The 17,687-nt window shown below is 45.2% G+C and overlaps 1 protein-coding gene across 1 annotated transcript; it reads right to left on the bottom strand.

The window, feature by feature from the left end:
• Positions 1 to 752: 752 nt before the first annotated feature.
• On the bottom strand, positions 753 to 8,283 carry CNP (2',3'-cyclic nucleotide 3' phosphodiesterase). The gene is made up of 3 exons (XM_063137888.1): positions 7,578 to 8,283; positions 3,855 to 3,997; positions 753 to 1,809 (listed from the first exon to the last, which is right to left on the bottom strand). Exons 1-3 carry the CDS (start codon positions 8,191 to 8,193, stop codon positions 1,357 to 1,359), a joined length of 1,212 nt encoding a protein of 403 aa, XP_062993958.1. The 5' UTR covers positions 8,194 to 8,283; the 3' UTR covers positions 753 to 1,356.
• Between the last annotated feature and the right edge of the window lie 9,404 nt (positions 8,284 to 17,687).

Below are 17,687 nucleotides of genomic sequence, written 5' to 3'. Positions count from 1 at the left end.
TTAGTAGGAATTCTATGAGAATCTAAATGGTCCAGTCACTTGATTGAGTGGAAGAAATGTTAATGAAAAGGTGTAGGAACCCACTACTGTGACTATCCAACAAAAATAGGAATTTTAATTTACAAGCACTCCTAAACAAATTGCTCTCTATACAGCCTTGATTAATTAAATGTCTTTTAAAAGGATTTATAGACTTATTCAAAGATGAAGTAACTGATGAAGTGATGCCATGAAACCACCCAGTAAGTCTGTGGCTAAGCTGGTATCTGAACTTGGGGCATCTTAAGGCCAATTATTGGACACAAACTTCTTTTGCAGTGGCTCTGTCCCTTGGCAGTCTGGCTCTGCTCATGCAGCAGAATGAGGTGATAGAGTCGGGGCATGCGAGACTAGACTGCACCAGTTAAGACTACAGGTAGGGCGTGCCACTTCTGAATACCCCTGCATGTAATGTTTTATTTATATATCTATATATATCTTGAAAAACAGGAAACTGGCATAGTGGGAGTGGGGGTGGGGGTGGGGGTGGAGTTGTAGCCTTGCCTTTTACCTGTGGTGCTGGGCTTTCTGTTTGCAGGGAGGGTTTTTTTTTTAATGTGAGTGACCATTGAAAAACGGTAAGGTCACACACACACCACCTGCAATCTGTTCTACCACATTCTGCAGCAGTGCTAAACTTGCAGCAGAGCCAGGGTCTGCACGGTAAGCGTGGCTGGGCACCTGCTGAGGATCCACATCCCAGCGAGGGGCTACTGCCAAGACCCCCCTGGCATTACTCCTATTCAGCATTGCAACCTGCTTAGTCACCTGCCTCTTGCTGTGGCTCAAACCATGGAGGTGATGAGTAGGAGCAGTGGATGCCACGGCCTACTTGCTTGCTGGCTCTCTGCTTGTCAGACTAGCAAGTGGTGGCAACGATGAGAAAGAGGAGGAGGAGCGACAGCAGCTGGTGACCACGGCGGCGAGAAGTTAAGACTTCCTGAGGGAGGGGGCCCACTGAGAGTGTCTTGACCAAGGGGCCTCCAAAACCTGGAACTGGCACTGACTTGTAATAACTACAAGTAGAAATGGATAACTCTGGAGAAGACTGCTCTTTCTCTACATTAAAATGCCCCAAAATATTTAAATATCCAAGTATTCTTAATTTACAGATATAAAAAAGTACTAATGTTTCCATTACAGGTGTCCAGGCCTCTGGTTTATTTCCTGAAGTATAAGAAAAAAGCATCACTGAAAAGCCTGGCTGGGCAAGAATTAACAAAAATTGGTGGACAATATTGGGGGCGGGGGGGGGGTCTTAAAAAAGGTGACAGTACCTTCCTATAAAAGGAAAGGTTGCAGTGGCAATAAGAGCCCTTAGATGATGATGCAGGAGTTAAAAGGTGACCCCCTTTTACTACCACCTTGAGTTGGCACCAGTTTCCCCTTTCCATAGTACCCACCAAAGATGGCCCTCACCTCAATCTTTTTGGAAAGCAGAAGCATCCACATGCCATTCCCACAGGACAAGAGTTTCCCACCACCAATCTCCCCAACTTCCTCGCCTTTGCTCCCTGCCTTTTCCAGTTTGACAAATTCAAGGAGGTCAATGCCAGCTTGGACCGCTTCTATCCCACTGGCGCAGCCCAGGGTGACGTGGGCCCGGCTGCCTTTTGGGAGGTTGACTGCTGGCTGAAGGACGTCCACATCACCTGGCCACAAAAGCATTTGCTGCTCACTCAGTTCCACACGGGCACCGACAGTTCTTGGTGTGATGAAGAGGGCAGAGATGGTCAGGAAAAAGGCTTTTCCATAAGATGACTTCACAGCCTGTGGGAGAAATTATTCTAGTTAAAGCTGTCAATATATTGAAGAAATTAGTCTGAGATTAGCTTGTATCATCAATTACTAGTTGAATAAAAAAAGTCTTGCCTTTTAAAAAAAACTTAAGACAGGTTTACAATAAGTCCACAAAAGTCACTAGCCTGCAATTTAAAAAACAAAGGAACAACCGAGCTGGTCACTGCACATTTTTTAAAATATTGCTAAACTGCCCTTCATCCTTCCAGATACAAGGGAGATATACAAAAAGTTTGACCAATAAGCCGAGTGAAATAAGAGCAAACAGTAATGACATGCTCAATAGACTCTATAATGAAAACCAAAAACCTCTTCATAACAATACAGCTGAAGCAATCCTATGGATGACAGGTGTCTGAGAGCCATAGGGTGGTGCAGAATCCCATCCCTGAGGCTGTAGACACCAGAAGCAGCACTTGTGAGGTCACAACAGGGCAGGGAGGAAAGGCGTGGATGCACTGGGTCCATCACCTACTCCTAACCCACACCCTCCTCTTGAAGATAAGGAAGCTGTATGGCTTAGAGGTCTGTCTAGCCATCAATATCATAATTGGAGGAACAGGAGGCTGTAAATTCTTCTATGGTCCTCCTGACCTGCCAGAATTCCTTTGGATAGATGGAGGACTCCAATCTCAGAGCTCTGTCTATAGCCTTCGGAATATGCAACAAGTGCAGCAACTCCTTCAGAATCTGTGTGATGTGATTCCATCTTAGAATCATAGAATAGCAGAGTTGGAAGGAGCCTATAAGGCCATCGAGTCCTCAATGCAGGAATCCACCCTAAAGCATCCCTGACAGATGGTTGTCCAGCTGCCCCTTGAATGCCTCTAGTGTGGGAGAGCCCACAACCTCCCTAGGTAACTGATTCCATTGTCATACTGCTCTAACAGGTTTTCCTGATGTCCAGCTGGAATCTGGCTTCCTTTCACTTGAGCTCGTTATTCTGTGTCCTGCACTCTGGGAGGATCGAGAAGAGATCCTGACCCTCCTCTGTGTGACAACCTTTTAAGTATTTGAAGAGTTGTTGTTGTTTATTCGTTCAGTCGCTTCCGACTCTTTGTGACTTCATGGACCAGCCCACGCCAGAGCTTTCTGTCGGCTGTCGCCACCCCCAGCTCCCCCAAGGTCAAGTCTGTCACCTCCAGAATATCATCCATCCATCCATCTTGCCCTTGGTTGGCTGCTCTTCCTTTTGCCTTCCACTTTCCCTAGCATCAGCCTCTTCTCCAGGGTGTCCTGTCTTCTCATTATGTGGCCAAAGTACTTCAGTTTTGCCTTTAATACCATTCCCTCAAGTGAGCAGTCTGGCTTTATTTCCTGGAGTATGGACTGGTTTGATCTTCTTGCAGTCCAAGGCACTCTAAAATTCCAGCACCCTCATTATGCATCATTTGAAGTTTCTGGGCTGTCTTCAAGGGAGCAGGTAACACATTAGAGTAATTCAGTTGGGAGTTTACCAGAGCTTGGATCACTGTGGCCAAGCTATCCCGGTCCGGGAAGAGCTGTAGCTTGCAAACCAGCCCAAGCTGGTGAATGGTATTCTGAGACACTGAGGCCAACTGGACCTCATGTCACAATACTAGATTGAGAAGCACACCTAAGCTATGTACCTGCTTTCGGGGAGGGGGGGCAACCCCACCTAGAACAGGCTGCATCTCCCATTATGGTAGTACTTTGGTGAATATCAAGGGCTCTGGAAGCCTTTTTGGCTAGAGAGTGAGATAAAAATAACTTAAATAAATAAGACAGGCAAAAGCTTATCTAATTTATGCAGCCTTTTCTGCCTGTTTGCCTAGAGGAGACTTAACCAAATAAGGCAATTAACCATTTATGTCTTAACTTCAACATATTTAAAAATAAAATTTACCCAATCTACATCCTGCCCTTCAATATTCCAGGGCAACTAGCAAGGGTCCATTCCCATTTTAAAAGTGAGGAGGATGGGCAAGCTAGACATCCCAACCTTGCACCATCGGGGGGGGGGGGGAGCTCCCGGAAGACAGAGAAGCGCTCACCTCCTGCTGTGCATAGTCATCCGATCCGGGGGCTTTCCCAAAGTCAGTGAATTTTGTTGTACAGTGCAAGACCCCTGGAGGCCTTTTCACAAAGTAGCTGGTCAAGTCAAACTTCATTTTGGGATCTTCACTGGATTGTCCAACTGCAGACCAAAGGGAACAGGATCAGCCTCGGCAAACCAATTTAGCAGTTTCTTCTTGTGTGCCTCTTTATTTAAAAAATATACTGTATTCATTTAAACTTGGAAAATAACAGACATCAAGCACAGGCCAAGACAACCCAAGTTCCTGTTCTCCTTCTAACTACTTTTAGAAGTTTTCACAGACCAGCCTGAGCTAAGGATAATTCATAAGCTAAATTGTACTCTAAATACTGGCATTTAAGTTAGCATTTGTAAAACACTATAATCTATAATGCCTATATTATTTAGGGCGACCATATGAAAAGGAGGACTGGGCTCCTGTATCTTTAACAGCTGTTTGGAAAAGGGAATTTCAGCAAGTGTCATGTCTATGCGTGCAGCAGCACCTGGTAAATTCCCTCTTCATTGCAACAGTTAAAGCTGTAGGAGCTATACTAGAGTGACCAGATACAAAAGAGGGCAGGGAATTTCACCAGGGTGAAATGGTAAAGAGGTTTTACCCCCCAATAAGGCTGTCATGCTAGTTAGAACAACCTCTCAACTGTTGTTGTTGTTGTTGTTTTAGTCATTGCTTGGAGGGCAGCTGCCTTGGACCTTAAGCATCACAGTTACCTCTTGGTACCACAGACCAGGACTGAAAGGAACGGAGGCACAAGCACCAGCCAGTCCAGCACTCACGAGCTCTGTCCTCCCCCCGCCCCGCCTCCTAATATCTAGAACAAAAATGCATGACGGCGCACTGCTGCGCGTTTCCTCACAATTTCATTGACTGCCACTGACAGGAGGGCAGAAACCCCCAGTAGGGCAAAGTCCCATCACACTTCTTGCAATACCAGACATCAGCCTGGGCAAGGAGCAGAAGAGATGGTTTTGGCAGCAGCCACGCGGCTCCTTTTCGGACCGAGTTGCAGCTCCGAGTCTTGGCCTGCCCGCCCTGGCATTTGTGCCGCTTGAACACGTGCTGTGCTTCCCAAGACACGCTGCCCTCTTCTGTACTATTCTCTAAACCAGTTTTCTTTCTTAAGATCCAAAATGGAAAGCACGTTGAACATATTTAGAATGGCAGGACATTGTGTAGAATTTAGAAATGGTTTTGGAAATTGGCATGAACTTTTGAGCAGTGAGTGTGACTGACAATAGCTTAGGAAGTAGTAGTAGACCTGAAGGACACATTAGACCAAATTGGGTTGGGTGACTTTAGTGGCAATTCTAGGCGAAGTGGTAAGAATAGCTAGATAACCTCTTTAAGGTCATTGCCAGTCATAGATCCCAGAGTTATACTTTTTAGTGCTGGAGGGTGAACAATCGGGGGGGGGGGGGGACTTGGGCAGGGGTATGTACACTACACTTATATAAACATGCGGTGAACCGCCCAGGGAGCTTCAGCTATATATATTTATAATGCAATAAATAAATAAATAAAATGTACAGAAAAATGAAATGTAGCATTTCAGCTTTCACTGAAAAAAATAAGGTAATAGCAAGTTAGGGCCACTAAGCTGTTAGCCAGGCCAACCCACCATGCTGTCTGGCTCAGTGGTTGGAAAGGACCTTCTCCTTATACAAGCTGTGCACAATGGATGTGTATGTAGAAATCACAGAAAATTTGCAAGGACCACCAGTGGATAGTTCAGTAGTCCATGTGCTTTGTCCTCATTGTGACTAGCAGGAGCCCAATTATACAAAGACACGCAGAGGGGGAAACCTGGTCAATTTGCATAATATATACAAGTTGCACCATTCACAGTGCAAATTTGGGGGGAGGGTTATTAGCAGAGAGTACACACAGGTGCAGTTTTGACAGGATTCCTGCTTCTGGCAGCAGGTTAGAAAGTGAAGTTTCTCTGATCCAGGAGGGCCCTCCGGAGTGTGTTTCTGGGAATCTAGAGCTATTCGGTTGGCCTTGAGTTTATATATGATGGAGATGAAACGATGGTAAGCACTACAGGTTGGACATATCCCTTCACAGTAAAGGCAGTGATGCTTCAATGGAGGGTGGAGTGGTCTACCTCCTGGATTAGGATAGTTGCATGGTCCTAGTGACAAGCATTCTGTGGGTAAGAATTCCATTTTGCTATCGCAGGACTTCAAACAGCCCAGGGACAGTTCTCATTCTACAGTGTTGATGTTAATGCCATTTGGCAGCCTGAGGTGGCACTCTGGCAGCTACAGCCCCCACTGAGAGGGGCTCTCCTTGGGATCACCCATAACACACATTTCTACTACTCTGGTACAGCAGGAGATAAAGGCAGGATGACAGTTCTTCTGTTAGAGGATTACTGGGAGCCTACTGCTAGAATAGTGTGGGCAGAAGGTGATGATTTTGCCAGGAGAGTGTAGCAGAGGTGGTGACTTTCTAAGGGCAGAACTGACTTACCTTAGGACAAACGCTATAAAAAGGAAATGCCATGCCTGTCATTCCATGGTATGTGTAAAACCTCATGAGTTAACTACCCACTGCCTATGCATTTTTTGATGCAAAGGACAAGTTTGAGACCATCTGCTTAGGCTTCTGAAAGCAAGCAGGAGGTAGCTATAACAGCAATGTCTGCAAGTGGATTTGTGGAAGTGATGGGGGGAAAGAAAGAAAGATTCTGCCATTATTCATCGAATCATAGAAGAGTTGGAAGGGACCTATAAGGCCATCAAGTCCAATCCCCAATCCAAGTCCAAAAATAATTTAGGGACAGAAACTATAAGGCAGGACTGTGGAGCCCAGAAACTGATTGGCTTGGGAGATCCCTGCAGGCATTGGAAGGTCATGTGGCTACAGAATCTAGAAAGGCAGAAAGTCTTATCAACCCACAGAATGAGGCAAAATTGGGGAGGGGCCTTGGAGCCAAGAACCACTGTGGAAGAAGGCAGGGCCCACAGCATTTCAGGCATCACTTAGGCAACAGAGAAACTACAACCCTAGGCTGTCGGAGCACAGGAGAGAAATAGCAATGGGCCATACCAATATTTTATCTTAGGGTAACCTCCCCTAACCTGGTGCCCTCTATCAGTCCCAGCCAGCATTTATTTATTTATTTATATTTCTATCCTGCCTTTTGCCCAATGTTGGGCCTCAGCATGGCCAATAGTAAGAGATTGCGGGAATTGTCCAAAACATTTGCAGGGCACCAGGTTGGGAAAGTTTGCCTTAGAGAAAACAGAAATCCTGAGGGGATACACTCTTGTGAGTTTATCTTAAAATAATCTGCACTCATATTTATGCAAATTTAAACTCTTTGTTTTGTGTCATTCATTCTGCTTTCACCGTTGAGGTTCTCCAATTGTTTGAGAATATTTTCAATAAGATGGTGTAGGACACAAAGGAAAATATGGAGACATTCCTAAGCTCTCCAGCCACACTGAGAAACTTGATTTTAAACAGTGGGGGTGGGGGGCGCTAATGGTTTGCTCTGCAAGCACAGAACATGGAACCCTGAGAATATCAGCAAAGAATCCAAGATAAACATCTTGGGAGCTAGCCAAAAGTATCTCTTCCTCTGCCCACTAGTAGGAGAAGGTCAACTTTCATAGGTTAGTAGAAGGCAGGTTTTATGTACAATAAAGTACAAGGTTTTTTGAGACCCACAGTGCTTATTGGACTCCTTTTTGAAGACTTTAATACTGGCAAGCTCATCCAAGAAGGCCTGCCCAGTCTTCCGCAAGTTCTCTGAGCTCCGTTTGCTCAAAAACCATCCATAATACAAGGGGAGGAAGTCCTTTTCTAAGCTGGGCTTTAGCTTCTTTAGCTCATCCACTGAAAGTTTCCACTGATTCTTATCCTTGAGCTGCAAGCAATCCATTTTCCATGGTGTTTTGGGCTCCACAATAATGACTTTGTAGCGGTACTTGTCAGCAATGTCGAAGAGCTGCTCTAGTCGCTCCCGTTCATGGTGGGTATCATCAACCACCACCACGCTGATGTCACGCTTGCAATAGTTGCCTAGATCCTCATCCACCTTGTTGTAATCGTCGGGAATGGTGCTCCTGATGGCAGGCTGAAGTTTGTAGTTGTCAGCAGAAATGACTTTGCAAGCATCCTTGTATTTGTCTTGGATGGCTTGAGCCAAGGTGGACTTTCCACTGCCTGGCAGACCCCGGAGGACAAAAAACGTTTTCGATTCCCGGATGGTGGTGATAGTTTCATCATCATCCAAAAAGGGGAACTGCAAACTCTCGGGGCGCTCTTTGGGTTGGGAAGACATTTTCCTAAATATCTTGGGCAGGAATGTGTGGCTCTTCCGGGCGAAGCCTTTGTTCTGAAATCAAGAAGAGGAAAAAATAGAATAGTTGTGTGGTTCCATTGGAACATTCCAGAGAGAGATACCATCCTTAGGCCATTAATAATAGGCCACTGTTCTCAGGCCAAACAAAAGAGGAGGTTTTTTGTTGTTGTTGCTGTCGACTATTCTGATGAGCACAAATGGCCCAGTGATGGCTTTAAAATGATGCTATTATATCAGATAAACACTTGATACATTCCAGAAGCAGCCACTGTACTGTGTTAGTCTGTTGCAGCAAAACGCCTGTGGAATCTTAAAAACTAACATTTATTGGGGCCTGCAAAACCTCATGCCACAAATGAGCCTGTGTACTTTGTCTGCTACACTCATCTTCCTTTACAGACCAGCTTACACAGGGGTCCAAACTGGTCTCTTAGCTATGCCCTAATCAGAACCATGCTCTCGCTGGGCCTACGTGGCTACTACTGACCCCAATTTCCCTGATAACTAAAAAGCACATTCTAACACCATGTTCAATGCTTCCCCAACTCCTGCAAGCAGTTCTAAATGAATCGGGACAGGGGTACAATAAATGCAGTGTAATTAGGCAATGCAGGGAATATGTGGATCATTGAGAGGCACATTCCCCCTGTAACGTCAAGTTAAGCCCTTTCTTGACTAGGCTCCAGGTGCTCCAATCGCTGGCCTTGGCTGCTCCTAGTTGCTTCATTCCATTTACATATATTTTTTTGCCTCCAAAGTGTTTTTTTTTATTTACCTGCAACTTCTGTTGGGGAAGAGGATATTGTTATCCAGCATTACAGTTCTCCCCCTCCATTGCTGCTATAGACCTGTGTAAGTAGGACAAGATCCTGCCTCCTTTACGGTCAGGGAAACGGAGTTGAGAAGAAAGAGGACTTTGGGCACAGAACTCTCCTTTTTGTCTTCTAGAACTCTGTAAAGCATCACATTCAACAATACCGGAATACGTCCACAGAAGTTACTGGTTCTTAACGTTGTTAGCCCACCTACACACCTGTGCTGTTTGTTTGTACCAAATACATGGGTTGAAAGAAAAGAGGTCCTGATGTCTTCCCATTTTTAAAAATCCCCATGCCTAGAGAAGATTCCAGCTTGCCACTGGTGACCAGGCAAGTGGCTATTTACAAGTTTGATGTACACTCAATCCAGACAGTCCCTGGTACCTAGTCAACAGCACTTAAGCCACCAGATCACATCTAATGATCTGTCCGGTCGGAGAGCAACAGCAATTCCGCCCGAGGGGTATTGCTGTGGAAATGAAGGGACCAAAGCAGCTCCCTTGAGATTTTACTATTTACCTTTCCACTTTGGTGTCCCCTTCATCAATGAGAGGTTTTGACTATTTTTGCTGGGTTTTCTCCCATTAAATATAAAGTTTGGAATATTTGGGTAACCTGATCTGTGCACCATATTATTATTATTATTTGGGGTGGGGGGAGATAAACCAAAAACAAATGTAAAATGTGACCTCTTCTTGCTATATAAACTTCAGAAGATGTGCGAGATCAGCCTTTCCTCTCGTTTATAACCCTTTAGCTTTTTTAATTTTATTGGAAAAGTACGTTTGAGCATAACCCAGTAGGATAATGAAAAGGAAAATATATTACTGAAAGCTGAATGACTAATAGTGTATTCATAAATCCTGGTTATCTCCAGATCTGCCCTTCAGTTCTTCTACATTCCTGGCTCATGTAAAGCCACTATCATCATTACTTTTCTTTCTGTTCAGTGTTGCTTGGCCAGTCATGGTTGTTGTTACTAGTTAATGCAGGTTTTGGCTGTTGTATACCTATTTCAGTCTGGACAAGGTTTTTCCCCCCACTCCATATGTGGGAGTAAGATCAGCTATTGACCCTACACAGATGTCAGATGCTAAACCCTATCCACCTACTCTATTCATACTTTCCCCCAATTGACAAGGGGAGAAATAAAAGAAGCAGAGAGTGGGTTGAATCCAGCATCTATCTTCTGCAAGAACAAAGGCTCTGTTCGCAGAAGATCCCTCCACCTGATTTGGGGGGAATCCTTCCTCCCCACACAAACACAGCTCACCCCATTCTGCAGGGTCTCTTGACTCTGCCTGTAGCATCTTCAGAGGTCTGGAGGGGGCTGCCATGAGAAGGAGAAGGTTAGGGTTGAGTTGATTCCCTGTAAGTCTGGATCCAACCTAGTGGCCCAGTTCACATTTAACAGGAAGTCACCATGGGCAAATTCCCTCCCCCCCACAAGGCTTCTTGTCGCAGCAGCTACAACCTTAAAACAACCAATGGGTTCTGGGTCAACCACCCCAATAAACCACGTCACCGGGTTCACACATAACGACAAACGATGTCATGCCCCTGTGACAAGAAGCCCCACAGGGAAATTCACCCACTGTGGCTTCTTAATACTTGCAAATCTGATCAGTATCTTAAACTATTAAGAACAGCATGCTATTGTACAGCACCCTTCCCCAACTGGTTGCTCTCCAGATTTGTTGGACTACAACTCCCACCATACATGGCCATTAGCCATATTGCCTAGGGATGATGGGAGTTGTAGTCCAACTCATCTGGAGGGTGCCATGTTGGGGAAGACTGAGGGTCCTCTCACCTTAAAGATTAACAGGTTTATTATGGCATAAGCCTCCCTCCCTGGAAGATACCAAAGGAAGCAGCTGGTCACTACTTCTGCTGGCATAAGACTGAATCATACATGTTCACCCCTGCCCAGTGAGCTCTTGGCAACATAAAATTCACCTCAGTTGCCATCTATGTCCAGCTACAAGGCAAGGGCAAGATGCTGCTTGCGTTTGGTCAAGTCAAGAGAATGTGAGACCTATTGCACTATTTTGAGAAAAACAGCTGCCTGGGGAATAGCAGTTAACAATAGCTTTAAAAAAGACAAAACAAAACAATAATAGGGGGGAAACACAGTGAGCATCAATTGTTTTGCAATGAAACTCAAATAATAAATGCTTGTGTTAAAATGGGTGGGAGGAGACACAGACAATGGTACCACACAAGCCTGTCTTTAAGAGGAGAACTTGGGTGGTTTTCCAGTGGAACAATTTGTCCCATTCTGCACAAAACAGGTCCCCTCCTCCCCTTCTCCCACCCCCAACAAGCAACAAGGGAGGGGCAGCTAGCAAGCAGGCACAGCAACTTAGCTCACTCTCCCTAGCAAACATTAGAGCAACTGCAGATATCACCATAATTTATGAGGACTGGAAACTTGATATTTAAAACAAACACATACAGGATTGTATTCTGATGCTCAATACATAATTTACGAAATCATAGGATTTAACCCTCCCTTATCATTTACTAAGTCCCTGCGTTACAAATCACTTGTATTTAAAAGCATCCATTATAATATTTTTTAAAATTTGAGTTCTTGAGCAGCTTTTTGCAGTTAAACCTAAGGCTGTGTACTGCAGCCTCAGATTTAAAGACTAGCCTGGTAGCGATAGGCAACCAGGAATTGCATGCCAGCAAGTGCATGGAATTCAATGCAGGCGACTGAGTGGACTGATATGCTCCATCCCACCTCTGCACCCAGCACAGAAACCAGGTGGGCTGCTAGAGAAGGGAAGTGGCATTTCTCAGTTCCTCCTCTGCCAGCCCCCAGTGGGCTAGTTAAAAAAAAATGGGGGGAGAGGAACGGGTAGGCTAGGAGCTTGTAGAGTCTTGTTGACAAGTGTGATAATATACGTTACAATGAACACACACATTAAAACAGTCATCCAAATAAATTAGAGCCTGATTCCATAGGCTCGCCACAAAACAACAGGATCATAAACAAGCAAACACTAGAGCTGCTCTCTTGTTTCTATGCATTGCCCATTCTGGCTCTGTTTAGCATCAATCATTCCCAGAGAATCTCTTAATTAATTCCAGTCTGACATGCACTGGAAGTCAGTCTGAAGCTCAAAGGTGAGGAACAGAGACTCATTAGAATAATTCAGGCCTCTGAACTCAGCTCCATTTTGTCACTGGATCATTCCCTACGTAAATCAAGTCTACAAAGCAACTGATGGGCCACAATAAGTTTCATCAGGATCCAAACTCTGATATCACTGGATATTCAAGTACAAATTCAGTGCTGCATGCTCCATTATCGGTGGTATGTTTGTTCAGTATGCCCTATCTAATTAAAGATTTTCCATTGCTCCATACAAACTAAGGAATACTTATTAACCACAGTATTCAAGAGGTTGTAAAACGACCCTGCAACATCAGGATTGCAAAGTCATAGCAAAAATAAAGAAAAAGGTGTCAGGAATTGAAGTAACACTTAACACCCATAAAAAAAGGGGCGGGGGAAATACTTTCAGTTCTTTGCTATAGATCAAGCCAAAGTATGAAAATACAGATGGGAATTTCTTTTGAATAGGAAGTTGGATGTAAATTTGTTCTTAAACATTATAAGATTGTTTTCTACTTTATCAGTTGTTGATCGATGTTGATCTATCTGGAGGCCTTTTTGAGGGTGGTAACTAACCACCTTGGTTTTCCCAATAGCTGCATCCTTTCCCTAAGAGGATAGTTTAACTCTTATTTGTCTATGGATTCGATGTATGAGATATAGTTAAGATAGAAGAAAGAAATGAATCTGATTATTGTGTTAAATGTAATTTTTTAAATTTTGTTAAGAAACAGAAAAACGATGTATTTGGCTGTGGATTCGTATAAGATATAGTTAAGAAAGAAAGAAGAAATGAATTTGATTCTGTGTTAAATGTAAGGAATGAGAGAAGATAGTTCACATTTCTGATATGAAGAAAGCCAAAAGTATACCTTAACCTTAGATGTTTTTTATTGTATTTACGTGTGTTTTTTATGTTTGTATTTCTGTTTGTATTTTATGTAATCATTTTGTGGTATGTATGCATGTCTATGATGTTTGAAATAATAAAAACATTTTTTTAAAGAAGAGGACAGTTTAATTCCTGCACAAGGAGGAAGATAATTCAGCCCCATCTCTGTAATGGATACGGTCAGAGCATTTGGTGACTTTCATCACAGAGCTGAACAAGAATCAACCAACCTAAGATGAGGCTACCTGCTACATCTTTAAATGAGTCACAGCTCTGGGCTTCCTAAGACTCTTTCCAATCAAGAGTCATGCTCAGAGCAATTGTTCACACCGAAACAAAGGGTCCTGGCTCCCTTGAGGATAGGTAATTTTTTTACACTCTGAAGCTTTTAGGTGTAAACAGCCACATAGGAGGCTGTTACTCCTTCCAACATGACATCAATAAGGTTGCAGAACATTCTATCTGGTGTTTGATAAAGTATGATTACAGTCAGTGATTAAGAAGTCACTGAAAGCAGATCTGGTGTTAGGGCAAAGGCTTTACAATCAATCTTCTAAATGAGAAATGGACTCAGGCATTTTTCAAAAACAAAGGAACAGATGTTTTTAAAGGAAGCCAAGAGCTTCTAAAATTGAAGGATACCAACCACCTCCATGACTTTTCAGGGGGCCCATCCCACATTTATACAACTTTTTGAAATAAGGGTTTGAAGATATCTTTAGAAAGATATTCACATCCTTTTCCAACTGCCCTCTTGCCCAGCTTCTGTGGTTTACACAGAACAAGAAAACAAACCTAAATACAGATAAAATGGTTTTGAAGCCTCTAAACACAGTAGGGGTATGTGGAAGAAAGTGGGAGAAAGTTTTCCAATTATACAACAAAAGCCCACTTTAGAAGTATGTTTATAGAGTTGTTCATTTGCATAGGCAAGCACCCAAGTTTCGTTTCCCTGTATCACTTCGGTTAAGAGCAATAATCACTTGGGCAAGACAGTTTCTTTAAAAGTACCTCAAAGGATTTATTGTTCCATCAGGTTTTACAGATGGAGGGGGAAGTATTGTAGAACTCTTCTGCTGCTTTGCATGGCCATTAAATCCTGAATTATTGAGAATTTCCCCCTCCCTCTTCCCATGCATGCTTCAGAAAACTTTTGAGTGCATTTTCAGCAAACTTCTCATTGTTTCCCCCATACCACTCAATGTGAATTTCAAATTTTGTTTGTTTTACTTCTCAAAATTGAGTACACTTCTCAAAATCCCCAAACAGCATAAACTGTTTGAGGTAGAATTCTCCCACCTGTGCAGCAGCAGCAGCAGCAGCATATTATTTATTCCAAGTAAGTGAAGGACTGTCAAACCATGTGAATCGTTTTTATTGGACTACCTTAAGTTGATGTAGGGACAGGTACGTAGGCTCTTACATTTCATAGCACTCACCCTGCTTGATGACGAGTTCTGTGCAAGCGTCATGTTTACATGCTCCTACATTCAATTCAAGTTACTCCAGGAGAAGAAATCAATTTAACTGTAGCTCTTATCTGTAATGTAATCTTCTGTCAAATCAGTGGTCCATTTTGTATACGACTGCAATGTTCAAATCCTTTGAAAGGTGACAAATGCCCCACCCTGGCTGAAACACCTTAGCGCCAAAGAAAGGATTCATCATGCAGTACAGCGACAAACAAGAAGAAACCATACAAACGTAGAGCGAAGTCGTACTACAGATCTCCCACTTCGGAGCCCTTTCCCCCACACATCGCCCCCCCCAAGACTCCCCCAACCTTCCGCCCCAGCCTATCATCCCCCCCACATCCCCTTTCCCCTGAAACCAGGATCGTGGTTGTAACTCGCAACTGCCCTCCACACCAGCAGGAAGATGGATGTGGTGGGGAGAAAAGCGGGGGTCTTCTTGTGTTATCCCCCCAGCCCAGCTGGCGAGTGGCGCGGGGCCGCCCCACAGCAGCTGTTTCGGGGTCCCCCGGGTGGAGCGGAGCGGAGCTCCTCCAAGGTGGCCCTCGCTTGCCTCCGCCTCCCGCCGCCTTCGCCCCGCCCCGCCCCGCCACCCCACCGCACCCCACCCCCGTCCTCTCCAGGGCCGCCAAAGGCTTCCTTCCCCGCAAAGGCTCCGCAAGCTGCTCTCCCCAACCCCAGGGAAGTGGGAAGGGGAGCGCAGCCCTGCCTGCGTGTGGACACGCGTCGGGCTGCCCGCTCGCTCTCGTGACAGCGGCTCCTGCGCCCCAACAGCCGCCCCGGGAGCCCCCCGCACTCACTCACCATGGCCGCGCCGCCGAGCGCAAGGGGGGCGGACGCAGCGGGATCAACGCCTCTGGCACGTGCAAGACCGCGGCGGGGGCTCGTTCGCGTTTGGGAGGACGGAGCCCGCCCGCAGCCGCTTTTCAATCGCCCGCCGGGGAGGGGCGGGGAGAGGAGGGGAGGGGAGGCCACGCCCCCTCGGCCCCTACCTGCCTGGTACCGCGGGAAAGCAGGCGGGCGAAGCTTGCAGGCCGGCCGCGCGGGCAGGCAGGAGCGAAACGCCGCTCGGGACTCGGCTGCCCCCCGGCGGCCGTCAGCAGCAGCAATGGTGCGCGAGCGTCCAGTCTAGTCCCAAGGTCTACGACGTTTTGGGGTTTTATTTATAAAGGGGGTCATCAGTTTTCCTCCTGCAGGGTGGAATTGTGGGTTTCCTAACGGTTTATGAATGGGAAAGAAAGACTCCGCTGGCGAGAAGGGCCGCGGTTACGCGGCAGCGCGCACGTGTGGAGGGAGGGAACGGATTGCCGCCGTATGAGAAAGCACGAGCCTGCCTCTGAGCAGGTGCGTGAGAGGATCCGGCTGGGCAGAACAACGCGTTCCTTGCGCTGTTCTATACACTGCACGTGATTAGTGCATGCTGGAGGGAACAACTGCTGAGCAAGCCGACTGGTGAATGGCAGCAGGGCCGTTCTGTTTGAAACATGCACACAGCAGCTGTTGCTAAACAGAAAACTTCTAACCAGTGAGTTTTTAGCGAAGCTGATAAACCAGAGGCCATAAAAGGGAGACGTCTTCAGAGCTGTTACTTGTAACCCCTCCAGCAGGCTGTAAATAAAATCAGGTGTTCAGATTAAATCCTTTGATATTGAGTCAATTTCGACAATTTCTCAGCCTGGAGAAGGTCCCAAATTCGACCCCCTGGCATCTCCAGGTAGGGCTGCTGTTGCCAGTGTCAACTATGCTGGGCTAGATGGACCAATGGCCTGACTCATAGAATAGTAGAGTTGGAAGGGGCCTATAAGGCCATCAAGTCCAACCCCCTGCTCAATGCAGGAATCCACCTTAAAGCATCCCTGACAGATGGATATCCAGCTGCCTCTTGGAGGCCTCTAGGGTGGGGGAGCGTTCTCAGTAAAAGGCAGCTTCCTTTGCTCCTGTGACTGTAGCCAAAACAAAACGGGAGTATCCATGCATGCAGGAAACCCCAGGTTTGCAAAAGTACAATATATATATATATATATCTGACTACTACCCCCACCACCACCACCACCACCCCCAGAATAACACAGCCCAGAGGACTTTAGTGACAGAACATATAGTGATGGTTACAAACAAAAAATTAGAGTGACCATATGAAAAAGAGGACAGGGCTCCAGTATCTTTAACAGCTGTATAGAAAAGGGAATTTCAGCCAATATCATTTGTATGCATGCAGCACCTGTTGAAATTCCTGGCCCTCTTTTGTATCTGGTCACTCTAGTATGGCTACAGTATAGCTAGAGGGGTCAGGAGTCTCTCGCTTAGTGTCCATGGGCACAAAAGTGCCCACAGACACCTCTATTTGCACCTGTCAGGCTCCCTGTCCCTTCTGATTTTTATTTTATTTAAGATACTTTTTTTGTAATTAACAACTGATAGGCTGGCATTCTGCAAACCAAAGAGCTGCCCTTGAGAACCATATTTGGATTCAAAATAGTGGTTTTGTGTTTTAGAGATCAGACCCCATCTCTGACGTGTACTTAGGTTCTTGGGCAAATTAATTTTCTTTTCTTTTTTTGGTCTCACCTGTTTGCATTCTGGAGTGTGTTTTGTGACAGCAATGAAAAAGCAGCAATGAGACCCTTGTTGAAGAAATTAAATTTAATCCTGCAGTTTCAAATAAATACTGCCCAGTGTCAAATTTGCCATTCCTGGGCAAAGTGGTGTAGTACGTGTTAGCATCACAGCACCAAGCAGTGTTGGATGAAATGGATTATTTAGATCCATTCCAATCATGTTTCAGACCTGGTTATGGGATGGAAACAGTCTTGATTACTCTGTTTGGAGGGTGTGTAACCCTGTTGGTTCTTCTGGAACTCTTAGCAGCTTTTGATACAACCAACCATGGCATCTTTCTGGATAGTTTATCTGGGTTGAGCTTTAGGAGACATAGGGTTAAAGTGATTCTGCTCCTTCCTAGAAGAGTAATCCATTTTTAACATCTACATGAAACCACTGGGGAAAGTCATCCAGAGGTTTGGGCTGAAGTGTAATCAGTACATAGATGATACTGAGGTCTACCTGTTATTTCTGTCTAGGATGTGGAAGTCTTGTTTTGGGGTAGATGAGGGTGAACAAGCTGAGACTTAATCCAGACAAGAAGGAAATACTGTGAGTTGGGA

The sequence above is a fragment of the Elgaria multicarinata genome, chromosome 11 (genome assembly GCF_023053635.1).
Source record: "Elgaria multicarinata webbii isolate HBS135686 ecotype San Diego chromosome 11, rElgMul1.1.pri, whole genome shotgun sequence".
NCBI lineage: Eukaryota > Metazoa > Chordata > Lepidosauria > Squamata > Anguidae > Elgaria > Elgaria multicarinata.
The sequence above is the reverse complement of the archived record's forward strand: the minus strand, read 5'-3'. Positions and strand labels throughout refer to the sequence as shown.